The 19,877-nt window shown below is 38.7% G+C and overlaps 1 protein-coding gene across 1 annotated transcript in view; it reads left to right on the forward strand.

Moving 5' to 3' along the window:
- Positions 1-19,877, forward strand: part of VIT (vitrin) — a gene marked incomplete at its 3' end in the record, with an annotated part of 57,336 nt that overhangs the window by 33,999 nt on the left and 3,460 nt on the right. Inside the window, exons 6-13 of the mRNA XM_081331354.1 lie at positions 1,210-1,284; positions 7,046-7,099; positions 7,550-7,588; positions 8,759-8,806; positions 15,012-15,074; positions 16,705-16,852; positions 18,308-18,411; positions 19,608-19,834. Coding sequence (XP_081187480.1) covers positions 1,210-1,284; positions 7,046-7,099; positions 7,550-7,588; positions 8,759-8,806; positions 15,012-15,074; positions 16,705-16,852; positions 18,308-18,411; positions 19,608-19,834 — 758 coding nt within the window. The remainder of the gene's footprint in view (positions 1-1,209; positions 1,285-7,045; positions 7,100-7,549; positions 7,589-8,758; positions 8,807-15,011; positions 15,075-16,704; positions 16,853-18,307; positions 18,412-19,607; positions 19,835-19,877) is intronic.

Raw genomic sequence — 19,877 nt, forward strand, 5'->3', positions numbered from 1 at the left:
AGGGGACCATGTGTTTTTTTAATAGTTTTTATTCTGGTTGGGAAAGGGGTTAAACATATGTGTGAAACCCAGGGGATTGCTTTATAAATCTTTTAAAATAAATAAAAATAAATAGTTCAATAACAAATATCACCGTATGTGATGAACTAAGAATTTGCATTTTGTAATTTAAAAAAAAGACACTGAATGGCAATTTCAGAGACTAAAAGCTTCCAGATCCAAATAGTCTAACAACATTCTTCTGTAATTAAAGATGCCTTGGGTGGATATCAGTTCTAGAATGCAGTTTGTATGTTTTTGGTTTAGGGCAGGAGTGTCAAACTCAATTTCATTGAGGGCCGCATCAGCATTGCGGTTGCCCTCAGGGGGTCGGGTGGGTATGGCCAGGGTGGGTGTGGCCTACTGGGTGGCCGTGGCTAGAGTGCATATGGCCTACTGGGTGGGCGTGGCCAGCTCTACATTGTTCACATCAAGGGTGCCTATGGGGGCCTGGGCAGGAGTGGGACAGATCTGAGGGTCTGTGGCAGAAGGAGGGTCTCTGGGCCAGGGCCAAGGCAGTGGGGGCCGTTCCCTCACTGTTTCCAGGATGGCTTCGCGGGCCACATAAAAACCACTTCGCGGGCCAGATCTGGCCCCCGGGCCTTGTGTTTGACATGTCTGGTTTAGGGTAATAAGTGAACCCAGCTATATAAAGCTTGTTAATATATATATTTAATAATATATATTTAATAATTATATTAAAACCAAACTAAGAAAGCTAAGCACTGGATGGGACTGGAATCAGCCACCTCCAGCAGTGAGTGCCCTTCCTTTGAGGCCCCAGGTTTTGATACCCTTCCGGAAGGTCAAAAGGGAGGGGGCAGCAGAAAAGGCTCTTCTCCTTGATTTTGCTTGCTTCAATTCCTTAGGGTTATGATCTCATGAATCATGGTGTCTACGAGGAAAGCAAGGTGGAATAATTGCCCTCTTAGGTAAATGGTGCCGGTGGTGTAATTTGTGTCAACTAGGCTGTAAATCCATAACTGATATCATGTGTGTGATGACGTAATCCTATGTGACATCACTGAATATGAGTGCCCAGTTCTTGATATACCATGCACACCTGATGCAGCCCTCAACTACTTACCTTTTGGCTGAAAATTGTAGGTGCTTTCATGACCGTATGATCATATATTCACTTATTGGAGATTTCGATTTTGTTTTCTTTAGAAGGCAAACCAAAAAGAGGCGTACAGTATCCATCAGTTCTGACCTATTCATCTTCTGAAAGTACAGTTACTAAAGGTAAGTGATGGATTTTCTGCTTGAGGCGACATTACTGTTTCCCCACATATGTATCTATCTTGTGATTACTTGGGTGAAGAACTTGAGCAGGATAAGTTTGTAACCATATGCTAATTTATATAAGTCTAGTATTATAAATGTTTCTTTAATGCCCTTTGCTGTATTGATCATTTAATGTGGCTTAAGAAGAGATTTTTTAAAATTATTATGCCAATAATAATATTATTATTATTAATTGACTAGAGTTCACTCTCTGAGAAATAAAATTCAAGGATTTATGTTGCTCTGCCTCTTCTCATAACTTCCAGCTGTAAAGGTAGGGTCAACCTCATCATCAAACCCTTGATCCAACTCATGTAGCAAAGATACAAGATCTCTTTTCTAGGAATGTGTTTTTAATAATTTTATGGCTTCAAGGACACCCCGTGTTAAATTTTTTGGGTTTTTTCTCCTTATCAAATACAAAGCAAGTCATTTTGTATTTGGAATCTTCTGCTAGCATATCTCTGTATGCCAAGTGTTTGTGATCAACATTTTGTATATGTCATTTTGTGGTTTTTGTTGGAATGCTAGAGACCAGGGATTTATTACTGTATATCTTTCTAGCTTTGAAACTAATACTGTAAAATTATTGTTTGGATCCCTTCCAATGGTGCCTGCTTTTGGGGTGAGTTTCCACCCCAATCCTCATCATGATGAAACTGTTCTCATTTATTTCTGCAACGCAAATGTTTGAGCTATTTTTGACACTCTTGTACAACTTTTCTGGGCTGCCTTTTTTCATCCCAGTGAATATTTTTTAAAAAGAACTTTTTTTGACAATATATCCAACTGATATCTATGACATCAATTGGATAAAGATCAAGGCTTTTTATAAATCAGAAATGAAGCATTCCAAATTTTGTGTTCAAAACTTACATTTTAGCATTACTTTCTTTGAAACCCCCACTAAGATTGGCCAATAATTTCAGAATTCACTTTTATTGACAGCAATATAAAGCTCCTAATAATTGCACTGGAAAAATGTGCCCCTTCTGACATTATTATGATTGGTTGCCACCAGCCAGATTTTTAGACTGGATTTGGCATATTTATCCACTATGGAGTCTTCCCAAGCACCTGAGATAGGCAGATTTACTTGTTTGATGTTGTTAAGGGTATCAATAATATAAGCTGCTCTAAGTAAAACTGCTTCTTGCAATTGACTGGCAGTGATTTTGTCAATGCTGATGGTATTCAAATGGTGCTCCAGATGTTTTGGAATTGCACCTAAAGTGCCTATTGCTATTGATGGTATCTTTGCTTTCTTTTCACCATAGTCATTCTACTTCTTACTATTACTATGATTATTATTTTGTTCTGATTCTTCTTTAGTCTGCCAGATAATAAACTTAAAGTTTCTTTCACATAAACATGCATTGAATGACTGCACCTTTGTGAAACTGCAGGTTTCTCTTTTTAAGTAATATGTGCTGCTAATCAAAAATTGATTTTATTGCTGCTCTGAGAATCTGAGTTCATTTCAGATTGTCTGCCCTTCTGTGGTAGAATAGTATTATCCCATTTCTAATTCCTTTTTAGCCAGAGGCTTACATGTAATTAGTTCAATATCACAACTTAATTTTTAGATGAAAGGTTTGGATATAAAATAAAAGATACATTTCCAGCCTTGAGAATGTATTTTAAAAGAAATAAGTACATTTTTGTCAGAGATAGAGAACCAGTTTAACAAAGTGGTTAAGGCAGGGGTGTCAAACCCGCAACGTCACATGACGTGTCATGACGTATCATGACTTTTTTGCCATTGCCAGCAATGGGGTGGGCACCATTTCACCAATATGTATCCGGCCCGTGGGCCGGCAGTTTGACACCCCTGGGTTAAGGTATCAGGCTATAAAACAGGAGGCTGTGAGTTTTATTCTCACTCTAGGCACAAAACCAACTGGGTGAACTTGGGCCAATCGCATTCTCTCAGCCCTAGGAAAGAGGCAATGGCAAATCACTTCTGAAAAACCTTGCCATTAAAACTGCAGGGACTTGCCAAGGCAATCTCTGAAAATTGAATATGATTCAAAGAAATTTTAAAAAGTCAGAAGTACCTAGTGTTTTGACTAACTCAGATACTGTACATTTGCCCAGATCAATATGACTTTTTCTAGTACAAGTGGATCCCTGTAAGGCTGCTTCATCAGACTCCTCAAACGTTCTCCCCAGCTGCAGCACCTTCCAGTATGTCACTGAGGCTCAAGAGAGGGTTGAGGGAGAACATCAGTGGTTAAAGTGGGGATTTTATGTATCTAACTCATAGTAGCATTTTTTCTTTAATCCAACGGCTTGAAATCATATTCTGTATTCCACAAAGGATCTACTTGTCATGTACAGTAGGCAAATTTTGGCTCCTCTTGGGTCTTTCTGGGTTTTGTTGATGTATATCATGAACATTTATTAGGAGGAGATATGACAAGGCAAATGACAAAACTTGACTTGAAGTTCCTGATACAAAGGCAGGAACTTGGAAGCAAAAGGACAGTGGTCTCTACTAAGAATCTCTTCTATGTGTCTACAGACCCTTCAACAAACAAAGGAGGAGAAGGAGGAGGAAGTGGAAGGCTGGGAGGTAGAAAACTAAGGGTCTGCCAGAGAGAGAAAACATCTAGACTGACTAAAAGCCAGTCTTGAGACAGGAGGGATTTTTATATTCTGACGATGTTGTCAGAGAACGTTGTGAGGAAAGTTGCCCAAAACATCAAGATGAGGGTTTTGATTGTGCTGGCACTTTGACTCTTAGACCATACTGATGCAGTCAAGCCTACCAACCCTGATACCTAAAAATAGGTGAAATTACCTTCATTGCATTAGATTTCTCATAAATTAATTTACATTTTACTTACCGGTATTTATATTCGGGCCCTCGTTAGACTACATATATACACACCTACACATAGTCAGAACATTTGTCATAAATTATTTTGTTTTTACTAAAAAGGGCAATCCTGACGCAAAATACTCTGAAAGCAGAAACGGTCTGTTGCAAATAAAGGTGCTGGTTCTGACCCATCACTGCTGGACTGCTGAGCACATCATGAGTTTGGAAGTGCTTATGAGGGACTGCTGACCTCCTCTTAGTTCTAGCTGTTTTTATGTAGATCACATTGTATCTTCATCTACCAGCCATCCCCAACCTACAGCTGAAATCCAACTTAATTATGTTAGCGGGCACATGCTTTTTTTCAGTGAGATGCTATATTTCAACCTTTATGCAGGAAATTCATTAAGAAAAGGCTCTCAGACAACTGCAGCTCCATTACCAGCCACACATGGTGCCGCTCGCACATTCAAACGCTTCACCACCACAACCGAATTGGTCAGCACAACTCCAAAGGCAACCACCACTTCAACCACCGTTGCATTGACGACCTTCACCAAAGTGACAACTGTCGCAGTGGCAAAGCCTCCCATTGCAGTACACAAAGTCAGGGATCTGGGTGAGTGGAATGAAGAGGAGCTTCACGAACTAGCTGTTTAATAACCCAATTCGACAGGGCAATGGAACAAATTTGCTAGATCTACCTCCTCACCACCATTCTCATCACATCTCATCTCATCATCTCATTTGTACAAATGTAAAGCAGTGGTCTTCTGATGACTCCACAGAAGATTATTCAGAATCATGCATGTCTGATGGTGCTGCACCTCCTCCTCCTCCTCCTTATAGTTCAGTGGAGAAATGTCTGAGTCTCTTCCAAATGTGACCTCACTGTGGATTTTAAAAATGTTTCAGCCCTACACAGTTCTTTTCATTCAGAAATATTCACAGGCACCTTTCAGACCTCCATACAGAGACTTTCCAAAACTTTTATCCTTCTTTTATACATGTACTTCATGGTTGATATAACCACTTCTTTTCAGCCCCATTGTTGCTCGTCTTCTAAACTTTGGGACACACTGAAATATACTATTTGATCAGAGGACTTAAACTTTTTAGATACAACTGTTCTTCTAGTTCTTGATTAGGATGCTTAATATGCTTCATCTTTTTTTAGATTCAGTTTCACCTCCTTCATTCATATCCAGTGCTTCTTTGCACTCTGCCCAAAAATCCTTTCAAAATCTAGGCTCTACGTGTTCTATCTGAATGTGTATAGTTTGAATTTAGTCCTGGTTTATTACATGTAGTCATAACCCAAGACCAGACAAACCAAGATATAAAGCAATCAAGTTCATTTACATAGAACTGATAACACTTTTTTCTTTCTAAATTCTGTTTTAATTTATTTTTTTAATTCCATTGATTCTAGTGAAATAACATTAATGAGAAGTACAGCGTGGCCTTTCTTCTTGCACAAGTACAGTAGTCCTCAGCTTACAAAAGTTCATTTAGTGTCCATCAAAGTCACAAAGGCACTGAAAAAATTGACTTGCAAACATTTTTCACACTTACACTGTTGCAGTATCCCCATAGTTACATAGTTACATCAAAATTCAGACAGTCAGCAACTGACTCATATTTATTATGGTTGCAGTATCCCAGGGTCATGTGATCATCTTTTGTGACCTTCTGACAAGCAAAGTCAATGGAGAAGCCCAATTCACTTAGCAACCATATTACTAACTTAATAACTGCATGGATTCACTTAACAATTGTGGTAAGAAAGGTAGTAAAGATCACTTCACAATTGTCTTGCTTAGCAATATAAATTTTGGGCACAATTGTGATTGTAAGTTGTGGACTGCCTATACAGCAACTGAGACTTTCATGAACGTGGTGGTAGGTCTTCCAGAGGCAGTCTTTTAGACTTTTTCACAAATCTTTCTCTACTAGCAAAGCTTTCCACAGCCTCTTTTTTCCACTTTAGAATATTAGCCTTATAAAATAGTCCTTTTAATTTTTCATAAACATGACATAACAATTTTTCCTAAGAACTGGCCATGTGTGGCTTTTCAGATATTACTAAGATTTTAATCATCGTGACTGCAATCCTTTAACATTTAGACAGCCATATGTTGCCCACCTATTTTAAAAGTTTTTGAAAGAGAGGCTAACATTCTTAATGAGTTGTTTATATGCATTCAATGGACAGAGAGATAGAGTTGGTTTCACAAAATAAAATGCAACATGTACTCTTGCTCTCAGTTTTTTACCTCATGAATATCTGGAAAAAAAATTTTTTTCCAAAACCAAGTCAGAACATTCTGAGGTAGGACATCTAACTCTCCCTCCCTCTGAAAACAGGACTGAAAAAGCTTCTAGCACAGCTTCCTGTGAGAGTAGGTCACACTTTTCCCAGCTGTGACCTTGCCCTGTGCTGGAGAACATCCGGACTCTGACCACCACCTGCGACCTTCCATTTCATCTTTCCAGATTACTTTCCTTCTTCTTGCCATCTCTCTTAGTTTTCATTTGGAATTTCACATGGATGCCATTGGCATCAAGCTCACTCCCAAACAATCTGCTATCCATGGACTCATCAGAAGACTACCCAAGAGCAAGAGTTGAGTGGGGACCTCCCTTAGCAACACAATGTTTTATTTCACTTCATTTCTTTCCCCGTAGGGATCGACCATCCCTTCTGTATTGTTGCTAAGAAAAATGCATGATTGTGTCCATGAAATCACCAAGAAGTGAAAAATATATTCAAAACTAAAACATCTAGGCTGATATTTATGCCTTACCTATTTTCCCCTCCTGCCCCCATCAGCTTGTTTCATACACTACCATTCTTGTGCTTTTGTTGTAACATACTTTCTTGTTCATTCTTAGGCTCTAGCAATGTCCATCCAGTTTATTCAGCGGTGGCAGCAGCAGCAGCAGCAAGTAAGTACGAGGACAAGGGAATGGCTTTACTGACCACAGCCCTCTCAGGTGCACCTGAAAGCAAATATCAATAAAACCAGCTACCTATTTTAAATTGATTTCATTCAGTAGAGAAGAAAGTACTGAAATTCAATTTCAATTTCTATAATATAGCAATAGCACTTAGACTTATATACCGCCTCACAGTGCTTTACAGCCCTCTCAAAGCAGCTTACAGTCACCTTATTGCCCCCAACAGTCCGGGTCCTCATTTTACCAACATCAGAAGAATAGAAGGATGAGTCAACCTTGAATCAGTCAGGCATTCTAACCACTGTGCCACCAGAGCTCTAGATTAATACAAGCATTTTCAACTCTCAAAGTGGTAAAATCAATCCTTTTTTAAAAAAAATCTTTTTACAAAGTTTGGGAAACTTCAAATAAAGTATTCTATTTCAATTCCTATTTTAGGACAAGTTCAAACTGTACAAGGAAGAACTCAAAATCAAGGTATGTCCTAATTCAATGGATTTTCTAATTAAAAGAATATTAAGGTTTATTCATTAACTGATCAGTAAAATATTTTAAGGATGGAGCTAGTAACAGGAGAACTATTCTTCATCCTAAGATAGATAAAGCTTTTACTATTTTAAAATTTTTCTTAGAAAGAATTCATACTCCTAAAAGTAAAACTATCTCAATATACTTGCTTTTGAATAAGTTTCTTGTTAATACTTCCTAGTACATTTTCAAAATTATTTAATATGATTGAGCCAAATTTAAATAGTTTTATCTTAGTTGCTCTTTGTTAAATCAGAGGTAATTTTATAGCTATCCACTAAGGACGCGGTGGCTCAGTGGGTTAGGACGCTGAGCTTGTCGATCAGAAGATTGGCAGTTTGGCGGGTCGAATCCCGAGTGCCGCATAGCACAGTGAGTGCCTGTTACTCATCCCAGCTTCTGCCAACCTAGCAGTTCGAAAGCACATAAAAATGCAAATAGAAAAATAGGGACCACTATGGTGGGAAGGTAACAGCGTTCCGTGCGCCTTTGGCGTCTAGTCATGCCGGCCACATGACCACGGAGACATCCTCGGCTTTGAAACAGAGATGAGCACCGGCCCCTAGAGTTGGAAACGACTAGCACACATGTGCGGGGGAACCTTTACCTTTACCTAAGTATCCAATGAAGTAATAATTGAAAACCTTACACTAAATAAACCTTAATTTGGTTTGACCGGGAACCTATAATCAATTATGTCAACAAAGACAGAAACACACAATTTAGCAAACAAGCACTGAAAATAAATGAGGCATCCCTCTGTTTCTATCTACAGCTTTCCTACCAATTTTAATGTACTGCTTCAAATTTTTCAAAGTTATTAGGGCAAATATCTTCATATTAAAATTTAATACTTTCAAAAGAGAAGAAGATCCTCTACTACAGGAAAGCCACAAACTGTCTCTCCAAGTTCATGTTATAACTCCAAGGATTTTTGGGACAGCCAGAAATGACTCTCAAAATAAACTTAAGGCAGAGTTTGTTTTACATGCTCTGTTATTTACATAATTTCAACAAATTTGGCTCATGTATTTATTTAAGATGTGATATTTTTTCCATTAGCCTAAGATTAAATTGTGAGTTTGAATAATAATTATGTTTGTCTTTTGTGTATGACAGCTACTGAAACAGATGTGTGGAAGTCTGGATCAAGCCTTTTGGACGCGGGTAAAAATTTTCTCACAAAGTCTATTAAACAGCAACAATGTATAATAAGTGTGTATATATCATGTGTCCCTTTCATGGATTACTGCCTTGTCATGGCGAAGGGGCTTGTGTAATTCAATGAAGCTATGAGCTATTTATTTATATTGCATTTATGCTATGCCGTGCAGGGCCACCCAAGACGGACAGGTCATAGCAGAGAGTTCTGACAAAACGTGATCCACTGGAGAAGGAAATGGCAACCCACTCCAGTATCTTTGCCATGAAAACCCTATGGACAGTACCAAAAGACAAAATGATATGATGCTGAAAGATGAGCCCCTCAGGTCGGAAGGTGTCCAATATGCTACTGGGGAAGAGCAGAGGGCTAGTACTAGTAGCGCCAGAAAGAATGAAGCGACTGGGCCAAAGCCGAAAGGACGCTCAGCTGTGGATGTGTCTGGTGGTGAAAGGAAAGTCCGATGCTGTAAAGATTTTTTTCTCCATAGAAACCTGGAATGTAAGATCCATGAATCAAGGAAAGCTGGACGTGGTCAAACAAGAGATGACAAGACTGAACATTGACATCTTAGGAATCAGCGAACTAAAATGGACAGGAATGGGTGAATTTAATTCAGATGACCATCAGGTATACTACTGTGGGCAAGAATCCCTCAGAAGAAATGGAGTAGCCTTCATGGTTAATAAAAGAGTTGGAAAAGCAATACTGGGATACAATCCCCAAAATGACAGAATGATCTCAGTTCGAATCCAAGGCAAACCATTCAATATCACAGTAGTCCAAGTCTGTGCCCCAACCACTGGTGCTAAAGAGGATGAAATTGACCGGTTATATGAGGCCCTACAGCACCTTATAGAACTAACACCAAAAAATGATGTCCTTATCATCATAGGGGATTGGAATGCTAAAGTAGGAAGCCAAAAGATAACCGGAATAACAGGCAAGTTTGGCCTTGGAGTACAAAATGAAGCAGGGCACAGGCTGATAGAATTTTGTCAAGAGAATGCGATGGTCATAGCAAACACTCTTTTCCAACAACCCAGGAGATGGCTGTACACATGGACATCACCAGACAACCAACACAGAAATCAGATTGACTATGTGCTCTGCAGCCAAAGATGGAGAAGCTCTATACAGTCAGTAAAAACAAGACCAGGAGCTGACTGTGGCTCAGACCATGAGCTTCTCATTACAAAGTTTAAGCTTAAACTGAAAGAAGTAGGGAAAAGCACTAGACCGCTCAGGTATGAATTAAATCATATCCCTGTTGAATATACAGTAGATGTGACAAATAGATTTAAGGAATTAGATCTGATAGACAGAGCAACTGAAGAACTATGGATGGAGGTTTGCAACATTGTACAAGAGGTAGCAACTAAAACCATCCCAAAGAAAAGGAAATGCAAGAAAGCAAAATGGCTGTCTGAGGAAGCTTTGCAAATAGCTGAGGAAAGGAGGGAAGCGAAAGGCAAGGGAGAAAAAGAAAGATACGCCCAACTGAATGCAGAATTCCAGAGAATAGCTAGAAGAGATAAGAATGCCTTCTTAAATGAACAGTGTAAAGAAATAGAAGAAAACAATAGAATAGGGAGGACCAGAGATCTCTTTAAGAAAATTGGAGAGATGAAGGGAACGTTTCATGCAAAAATGGGCATGATAAAGGACCAAAATGGCAGGGACCTAACAGAGGCAGAAGAGATTAAGAAGAAGTGGCAAAATTACACAGAAGAACTATAAAGAATGAGCTTAACGTCCCTGATAACCACGATGAGGTGATCAATGACCTTGAGCCAGACATCCTAGAATGTGAAGTGGGCCTTAGAAAAACTGAGCAACAACAAAGCTAGTGGAGGTGACAGTATTCCAGCTGAGCTATTCAAAATCTTAAAAGACGATCCAAAGAAAGGCAGTGCCAAAGAATGTTCAAACTATAGCACCATTGTACTCATTTCACATGCTAGTAAAGTTATGCTTAAAATCCTAAAAGCTAGACTCCAGCAATATGTGGATCGAGAACTACCAGAAGTACAGGCAGGATTTCAAAGAGGCAGAGGAACTAGAGATCAAATTGTCAACATACGCTGGATCATGGAGAAAGCTAGGGAGTTCCAGAAAAACATCTACTTATGCTTCATTGACTATGCTAAAGCCTTTGATTGTGTGGATCACAACAAACTGTGGCAAGTTCTTAAAGAGATGAGAGTACCAGACCATCTTATTTGTCTCTTGAGAAACCTATATGCGGGTCAAGAAGCAACAGTGAGAACTGGACACGGAACCACTGATTGGTTCAAAATTGGGAAAGGAGTCCGGAAAGGCTGTATACTGTCGCCCTACCTATTTAACTTATATGCAGAGCACATCATGAGAAAGGCAGGGCTAGATGAATCAAAAGTTGGAATTAAGATTGCCGGGAGAAATATCAACAACCTAAGATATGCAGATGATACCACTCTAATGGCAGAAAGTGAAGAAGAACTAAAGAGCCTCTTGTTGCAGGTGAAGAAGGAGGGTGCAAAACTTGGGTTGAAACTTAATATTAAGAAAACCAAGATCATGGCATCCGGCCCTCTCAATTCCTGGTAAATAGATGGGGAAGAAATGGAGGTAGTGACCGATTTTATTTTCCTGGGCTCCAAGATCACCGCAGATGGAGACTGTAGCCAAGAAATTAAAAGATGCTTGCTCCTCGGGAGGAAAGCAATGGCAAGTCTAGACAGCACACTAAAAAGCAGAGACATCACCCTGTCAACAAAAGTGCATATAGTCAAGGCTATGGTCTTCCCAGTTGCAATATATGGCAGTGAAAGTTGGACCATAAGAAAGGCTGAGTGCCAAAGAATTGAGGCCTTTGAACTATGGTGCTGGAGAAGACTCCTGCGAGTCCTTTGGACTGCAAAGCGATCAAACCAGTCAGTCCTAGAGGAGATCAACCCTGACTGCTCTTTAGAAGGCCACATCCTGAAGTTGAAACTCAAATACTTTGGCCACCTAATGAGAAGGAAGGATTCACTGGAGAAGAGCCTAATGCTGGGAAAGATTGAGGGCAATAGAAGAAGGGGATGACAGAGAATGAGGTGGCTGGATGGAGTCACTGAAGCAGTAGGCGTGAGCCTAAATGGACTCCAGAAGATGGTAGAGGACAGGAAGGCCTGGAGGAATGTTGTCCATGGGGTCGCGATGGGTCGGACACGATTTCGCAGCTAACAACAACTCAAAATATATCATGTGTGGAGGAAACACAAGCATTTGTTTTTTGTTATGGTGAAGTTCCTTACATAGGATGATTTCATAAGATTCTTTTGAGTCTTGTGTCTCACTCTATTTCATAAAAATATATGCAAATTAAGGCATATAAGCAAATATGTCAGATAATGTGAAATAGTGAATTGAAGTGCTTTGGATTAGATTTATACTGCACATTCTTATCAGCTGATCAGCTTTCATTTATGGATCCCCACTGAAAAACTACTTTCAGGGCACACAGGCTGAATTCACCCAATTCACTCAGAGTGAAGATAAGATAAGATAAGATAAGATAAGATAAGATAAGATAAGATAAGATAAGATAAGATAAGATAAGATAAGATAAGATAAGATAAGATAAGATAGATAAGATAAGATAACCTTTATTATCATTTTTTTACTGTGCAAATGAGATGTTTCTACGTAGCTTTTCTTCTTTCAGAGGTAGTTTTACATTACACAAAAGACAGTGTATGCAAACAAACGAAAGTCTTCAATTTGTGTATGTGTTTGTGTGTTTGGTTGTTGGTGGCTTTGTTTGTTTCAGCCAAAGCATCCATTGATGTTCAGATCATTTTAAAAAGGTTGTCAGTATTAGGAAATAAACTGTATGCGCCGACCAGTGCTTTTTTTGTAAAAGAAAAAGGTGCCAGAACTCACACATGTCATACAACCCGCCTTGCCTACACTACAAGGTTCCATCCATAAAAGGTGCCGGAACTCTGTTCTGAGCGTTCTATGAGAAAAAAAGCCCTGGCGCCAACAGATTGTTCGTGATGGATAAAAACTGACTCATTGCAAAAGAATTTCCATCTTAGATAGAAGGAGCTACCACGACGGAGGATTTCCAAGAGACCAGAATGTGATACAAAGTTGGCCCAGTGATTGTTTGATGCAAGCCAATTATCATTTCAAAGAGAATTATTTTTAGTTGGTATGAGACAACTGCTGTCTGAATAGAGATTTAATGAGCCTGGACAGCTGTGACGATCTGGTGGTGAAAAAGCTTAATTAGCTTGCCACAAAGTCCTACCTCAATGAGCTGAGATTCTCAGGATTCAACAATGCCATTTTAAAGCAAGCCTGGGAACTTGCAGGCCTCCCTGGAAACAGCAACTTTTTCAATCAGCTCTGAGAAATGCACGCTGGGTGGCCTTCCTCTTCTGAGTGTTGCTGGCACTTAGGTGACGACTTTCCAGGAGACACTGGAAACCCTGTCTGTGATTTGGTGAATATGATAGAACTTGCTGAGGTGGCCAAATTGACCTTTCAATTAGACAAAAGACAAAACAGTATCTGTGTTTGGTGCTGACTTGTGGAGTGTTTTTTTTTAATAAAACAGCAAAATAAATGAACTAATGATTTTGACAGTTAGACAGGATAGATTATAGAAAGAAGAAAGTCACGTTGCGGCTTTAAAGAAAGAGGTAGATTTGTAATTTTAGTCATAGCTGCCCTAAAGAAGATAAGAAGTCATTTCTTTATATCTTTTTTCTTTCTTTTCTATTTTTCTTCTACCTTTTTCCTTTCCTTTTCTTGCACTTTAGCTTTCTCTTTTATTTCCTTCTCTCCCACTTCTTATTCTGTTTTAGTTTGAATGAATTTTTGCTCTTGCTTTTAAAACTTTCCAAAAAAAATTACATTTTAGAAAAGAAAGCTGGGTCTATGATAATGCGAGCAGAATGTTAACATGGTGAAAATAAAGTTTAAAAAGTCTCAACTCTCCATTAGAACTGCATTAGTAACCTGTGAATACAAGATATTCTGTGTTATCTGGGATTCAAAAAAGAATTGTGCTTTCCAATATGCATTGGCAAAGTGAGTGTGTACCTCCCTCCCCCATGATGGTCTTTTAAGCTCTTGGGATCTTCAGGATTTTAGGCATAAACTCAGCACTTTAAAAGGGACCCAAGAGCTTGCCAACAGGCCGGCAAGCAATGCAGTATTTAAGGAATTAAATTGGTGGTGGTGTTCTGTGTCCAGTTGTGTTGCCAGTGTGTCTCCAGGGATAGCCTCATACAGCAGGTGAAGTATGTAGAATTCTTCCTTTGGCCCTGCACTTCCAGCAATACATGTACTATAGGGCTGGCTCTCAACTAGGTGGTGAACATGCTACAAGTGCATTCAGAAGCAGTGTAGTTAGGACACATCTGAAGTCACTGAAATTTGAGCTTAAATTTCTAACTTTTCACTTATATGGAAAAATGTAGTGTGGGTAGTCCACAAATGTGATTTTTTTTTAACAACAGTTTGAAGTTACAACACCCTCAGAAAAGTGACTTATAACCTGTCCTTAAGGTTATAACAATTACATCTTTTCCCATGATCATGTGATTGCATTTTAGGATGGTTGCGATGTCTTTATGGTCATGTGATCCTGATTTACAACCTGCCCAGCTGGCTTCCAACAAACAAAGGCAATGGGGGAAAGCTGGACTCCCTTAACAACCGCATGATTCCCTTAAGAAATGCAGATACTCATGTAGCAACTGTGGGAAAATGGTTGTAAAATTGGGGCCAATCATGTGACAATTCACTTAACAACCACACTGCTTAGCAACTGAAAGTCTGATCCTAGTTGTGACTGTAAGGCAAGGACTACCTGCACAGGTCACTTTTTGCCTCTGTCGTGTTGAGACCCAGTTTCTTTGAAAGTGAGTGGTCAGATTGAATATACAATAGGTTGAAAACACTGGACTGTACAGTTTTCTGAGCTCCCCAAGGCAGTTGTACCAGTGCACAACTGGACCTATGCTTTACTACCCAATTATTCCATCTTATCTGAGCCCTGTTAGAAGTTCATTCTTGTCTAAAACGTTTTCCCTTTCTATGCTAAATCATTCTGAAGTCATCTCACAATTTCTTTGTTCAACATTCAATTAGCAGACTGCATTTGATGTGAATGTCTCCTCTTTCCTGACCTTCAAATTTAATAATGATATATAACATTGATCATTCTAGGTTTCAGCTCCAAGGAAGACATAGTCCCAAAGCCTTTGAAGCCAGTTTCCCAGGGAAATCCAAGTATGTGAATCACAAATGTATTTATGTCCTTTCATAATCATCTGTTTTTAGCAGACAAAGAGAAGAACATTTTACCGACTTGGCATTTCGTGAATGAAATCTGTTCCCTGAGCAGGGGGAAGGGGCAATGGTGTCAAAGAGAAATCTAGCAGAACTACTAGTGGGGACAAATTAATTTCCATTCAGGTTTATTCAAATGTTGATCATTTATTAATAAATGCTGATTTTTTCCCACTAACTTGCAGCGATAACAACAAATGATAAAGCTACTATCTGTTAATAATCAATTTGGTAACTGTAAAAAGAAAGAGAGAGGAATGACTTTTTATACAGAGTTATATTATGCAATACAATGAGTGTAAATACATGTATTTAAGATATTTATTTTTGTTCAGTCATGACTCCATGGACAAGGCCCCCCCATGTCCTCCACTGGCTCCCAGAGTTTGCCCAATTCATGTTCATTGCACTGATGACACTAACTGATCATGTCATCCTCTGTTGTCCTCTTCTCCTTTTGCCTTCAATCTTTCCCAACGTCAGGGTCTTTTCCAATGAGTCCTCTCTTCTCCTATTTCATACTTCTTAACTTCCCATCTTTCTCAGAGAAGGGCTTTGAGTGATGTACACAGCAATAAAACTGTTTTACATAGTTAAGCTATTCCTGGACCCAACTTCAGTTTGTTCAGGGGTGAATTGAATGGCATGGGCAAGTAACCTCCATCCTTAGAAAGTCAGAAGAAAGTAAGAAAAAAAATTATAGCATTCTTCCTATTATGATAAATTAGTAGGTGTAAGTAACGCATAGATAGTTTAAAATGTCACCCCCACAGCTCTATGGGGCTGGATGCAAATTAATTGTTCAATGAATAGGAAAACTTACTTTGTAGAAAGGGCTTAATCCAACAGAAGCAATATTGATCAGCTTCTCCTTTCCCCTGCTATCTTTTTTTACTTCCCATGTTGTGTGAAAACTCAGAAGAACCTTCAGGGTCCATATGAGACCACAGGGATGAAGAAATCAGCTTCTCTTTTTTCCCTTCTGAAAAAGAGTCAAACCAATAGTTCTCTAAATGACTTTGGATCCAACTCTTGTTTGTTTCTGAATAAGCATTAATTACTTAAATGTATGTGATTATCCCTAATGTGCTCAAAAGATCTAGAACTCACTTGAAGCTTTTGTATGCCCCTGAAATTTGGCTGTTGGACACAAAAAACCACCAGGATACTCCTGATTAGAAGAGAGGCCATAAAAAGTTTATTTGGATGGCTGTTATTACTTTAACGTGTCCTGTGATATTAGGGATTCCAAGCACTGCTTTGGCCAATCTTGTTACCCTGAACTTTCTGTTTTCTGTGAACACTTGCAAACATGACTATAACTACAAACAATGATCAACAGAGCATTTGAGAGATAAATGAGGTGTTATGTAATAATAATAATAATAATAAGTCTTTATTGATTAGCCCTTGGGCCATATCAAAGTGCAAAGTTCCAGCAACAAATTGTTACTAAAATTTGATAAAGGCAATTTAAAATGGAATTGAGGTGTTATGATCTTAACGTAGAACATACAATACAAATGGTCCCAAACTCTTTTAATGTATCTAATCTAATTTATTTTTCTAGATTGCAAAGTTGACTTAGCCTTTTTGATAGATGGGAGCTGGAGCATTGGCAGGCGCCGTTTTCAGATCCAGAAACAGTTCCTCAAAGATGTATCTCAAGCTATGGATGTTGGCCCAATAGGGCCTCTCATGGGCATTGTTCAGTATGGGTAATAGTGCATTGTTTTTATAAAAACCATGTATTTAAGAAGAAAAATAGATTTTAGAATGTGTATCATACACACAGAGACACACACACACAATCATATGCACACAAACTTACACATACACACAAGCACCTACAGAAATAAATATTAATAAAATACAAAGATATGTTAACTCCCTTTCTAAGTCCCATTTCATGAATTTTCATGGACTTAGGAGAGTATCTGGCTTTAGATTGGCTAATACATAGTAATAGAACATTGGTCAGCAACGGGGCGAGGTGGACATTCATTTCTTCCATTGTGTATTAAATATTTTATTCTAAAAGTAGATGTAGTCTTCAGGAAGGCAAAAGCAAAATAAAGTGTCATAAATTAATATTCTGCCTCTGGCAGTAACCAAATATATCCAAGAGTTCCAGTAGAATTGCATAAAAGATATAGCAGAAAGGGCAACTTATACCGTACACACTATTTTTTTCCTTCAAATATTGCTGATTTGGAATAGCTTATTTTCAATTGATTCATATTATATTTACTTTTATTTATATTACAAGTGTATTGGGAAAAATAAATATGCATCATGTGATGTGTGTGCGTCTGCATTATACAGCCCAATTTCAAAATAGCTGGGATATCAGAATATATGAAAAAACAAACAAATATAAAATTAAATGGATCAGTCCCCATTTGTACCTAAAATATGTTTCAAAGATATAAGGGTTCTAAGCAGCGGGGAAGAGAAGGAAGAGAAGGAAGTGTGTGCACTCAGAGTTCAGAGGGAGTTCGATACCACATGGCACACAAATCTCTTAGGGAACAAATATGGGTCCTGCCTTGTTTTTAGAGTGTGTTTGTCTCAGGTGATAAGGGGTTCAGAAAGTTTAATTAGGTGCCTTGAGGAAGGACCATCTCAATCAAGTTCCAGCATGAAAACAACAACAATACCCTGCTATTAAACTTATGTAAAATTAAGTAGGTATGCTTTTATTAAACCAACGAGTTGATCTCCAGTGATTTGAAAGGATGGATAAGATGGAATTGGCAGATGGAAGCAAACAGTAAATTAATAATTCAGTATGAATTATTAAACATTTTGAACAATTTATTATTAACAATTTACTATTGCAATTAGTTATTACTATTAATAATTCATAGCAAATTATTAATAGTAATAATAGTAAATAGTAAATTGTTTTTTAATGGTTAATTATTACACAGAAAGTTCTATTTTCTGCTTTTAAAGAAAATCATCTCTGCAAATTACTCATACCCATGAAAATCTAATTGTTTAACTGGGGAAAGTAAAAGCATAAAAGTTCAACATTCAGGAACTATTTGTGCATAGAATTCTTTGCTTGGAAAAAAATTACCTGAAAATTGACCTTATTTACTTTCAGTAATGGGCTGCTGTCAATACTGAGTTTTACATGACTTTTTTTCTCTATGTTTTACAAATAGTGATGACCCTTCTACTGAATTTAACTTGAAGGCCTATGCAAATAACAAGGACTTAAAAAATGCCATTGAGAAAATATCCCAAAAAGGAGGCTTATCCAATGTTGGTAGGTAACAGATATGATGTACCAAATCTGCTTAAGAATCAGATGCCAAGATTTGAGGTTATTGTTTCACCTTCTGGAGAGATTCATAGCTCAAGATCATCATCTGCTTCATTTATTCTACACTGTCTTTTCCGATTTTGGGGGAGGAAAGAGGTTCCCCAAAACAACAGTGTTGAATTCTGAAAGAAGGAGTCAATGTAAAGATACATTCTATTCCACTCTATGAGGAAACTCATCATGTTTTGGCATCACCATTGATTGGTCTAGGACAGGGGTGTCAAACTCAATTTCATTGAGGGCCGCATCAGCATTGCGGTTGCCCTCAGGGGGCCGGGTGGGTATGGCCAGGGTGGGCATGGCCTATGGGTGGGCGTGGCTAGAGTGCGTATGGCCTACTGGGTGGGCATGGCCAACTCTACATCGTTGGCATCAAGGGTGCCTATGGGGGCCTGGGCAGGAGTGGGACAGATCTGAGGGCTTCTGGCAGAAGGAGTGTCTCTGGGCCAGGGCCAAGGCAGTGGGGGCCGTTCCCTCACTGTTTCCAGGATGGCTTCACGGGCCACATGAAACCACTTCGCGGGCCGGATCCGGCCCCTGGGCCTTGTGTTTGACATGTCTGGTCTAGGATTTCAAACAATAAGATGTTAGAACTGTACTATTTTCCAGTGTCTAAAATTTATCATGCAGATATTGTAGAGCCTTTCATCTCGCCACAAATTCAAGCCATTTCTGTAGGATCAGAATGGACTAAGCTCATTTGATATGTATGTGAAGTTGATATACATCCTTGCTCTTAGACACATTTGGTTGAGAAAATTATTCGCATCATATATTTTTAATGGATATGAATATTTCCATCATAATGTGGACAGAAGGTTAATTTCATTGTTATTTCAGGATGAATGCTATTTCTATTCACATTTCAACCAGAGCATGTATTCCTATCAAAATCACAGTGCAGATAATTGCTTTATGTCTAATTAATCCTGACAATAAGAAGCTTCCTACTGATCTGCTGCATCTTGACACCGGCTTTAAGGTTGTGCTTTGGTTGGGTTTTGCTTTTGTCCTCTGTTTTATCATTTTTAGTCTTAATAACATGCAATACAATGCCAAATAAATAAATAGGAACTAGCTCTTTAAAGATTTATTAAACAAAGGAACAACTCTTTCCCCTCTGCTATCCTCTCGCATAGGAAAAGCTTTGTCCTTTGTTAACAAGAACTACTTTGAAGATGCCAACGGCAACCGAGGAGGTGCCCCCAATGTGGCTGTAGTGTTGGTGGATGGTTGGCCCACTGATAAGGTAGAAGAAGCCTCCAGACTGGCACGGGAGTCTGGCATTAATATTTTCTTCGTCACCATTGAAGGACCCAATGAAAATGAAAAGAAGAATGTCATTGAGACAAACTTTGTGGACAAGGTAAGAGGGAAGGGAACACTCAGAAAACTGGCAGATTTTGGAG

This window comes from Vipera berus (genome assembly GCF_964194415.1).
Source record: "Vipera berus genome assembly, chromosome: 1".
NCBI classification, from domain to species: domain Eukaryota; kingdom Metazoa; phylum Chordata; class Lepidosauria; order Squamata; family Viperidae; genus Vipera; species Vipera berus.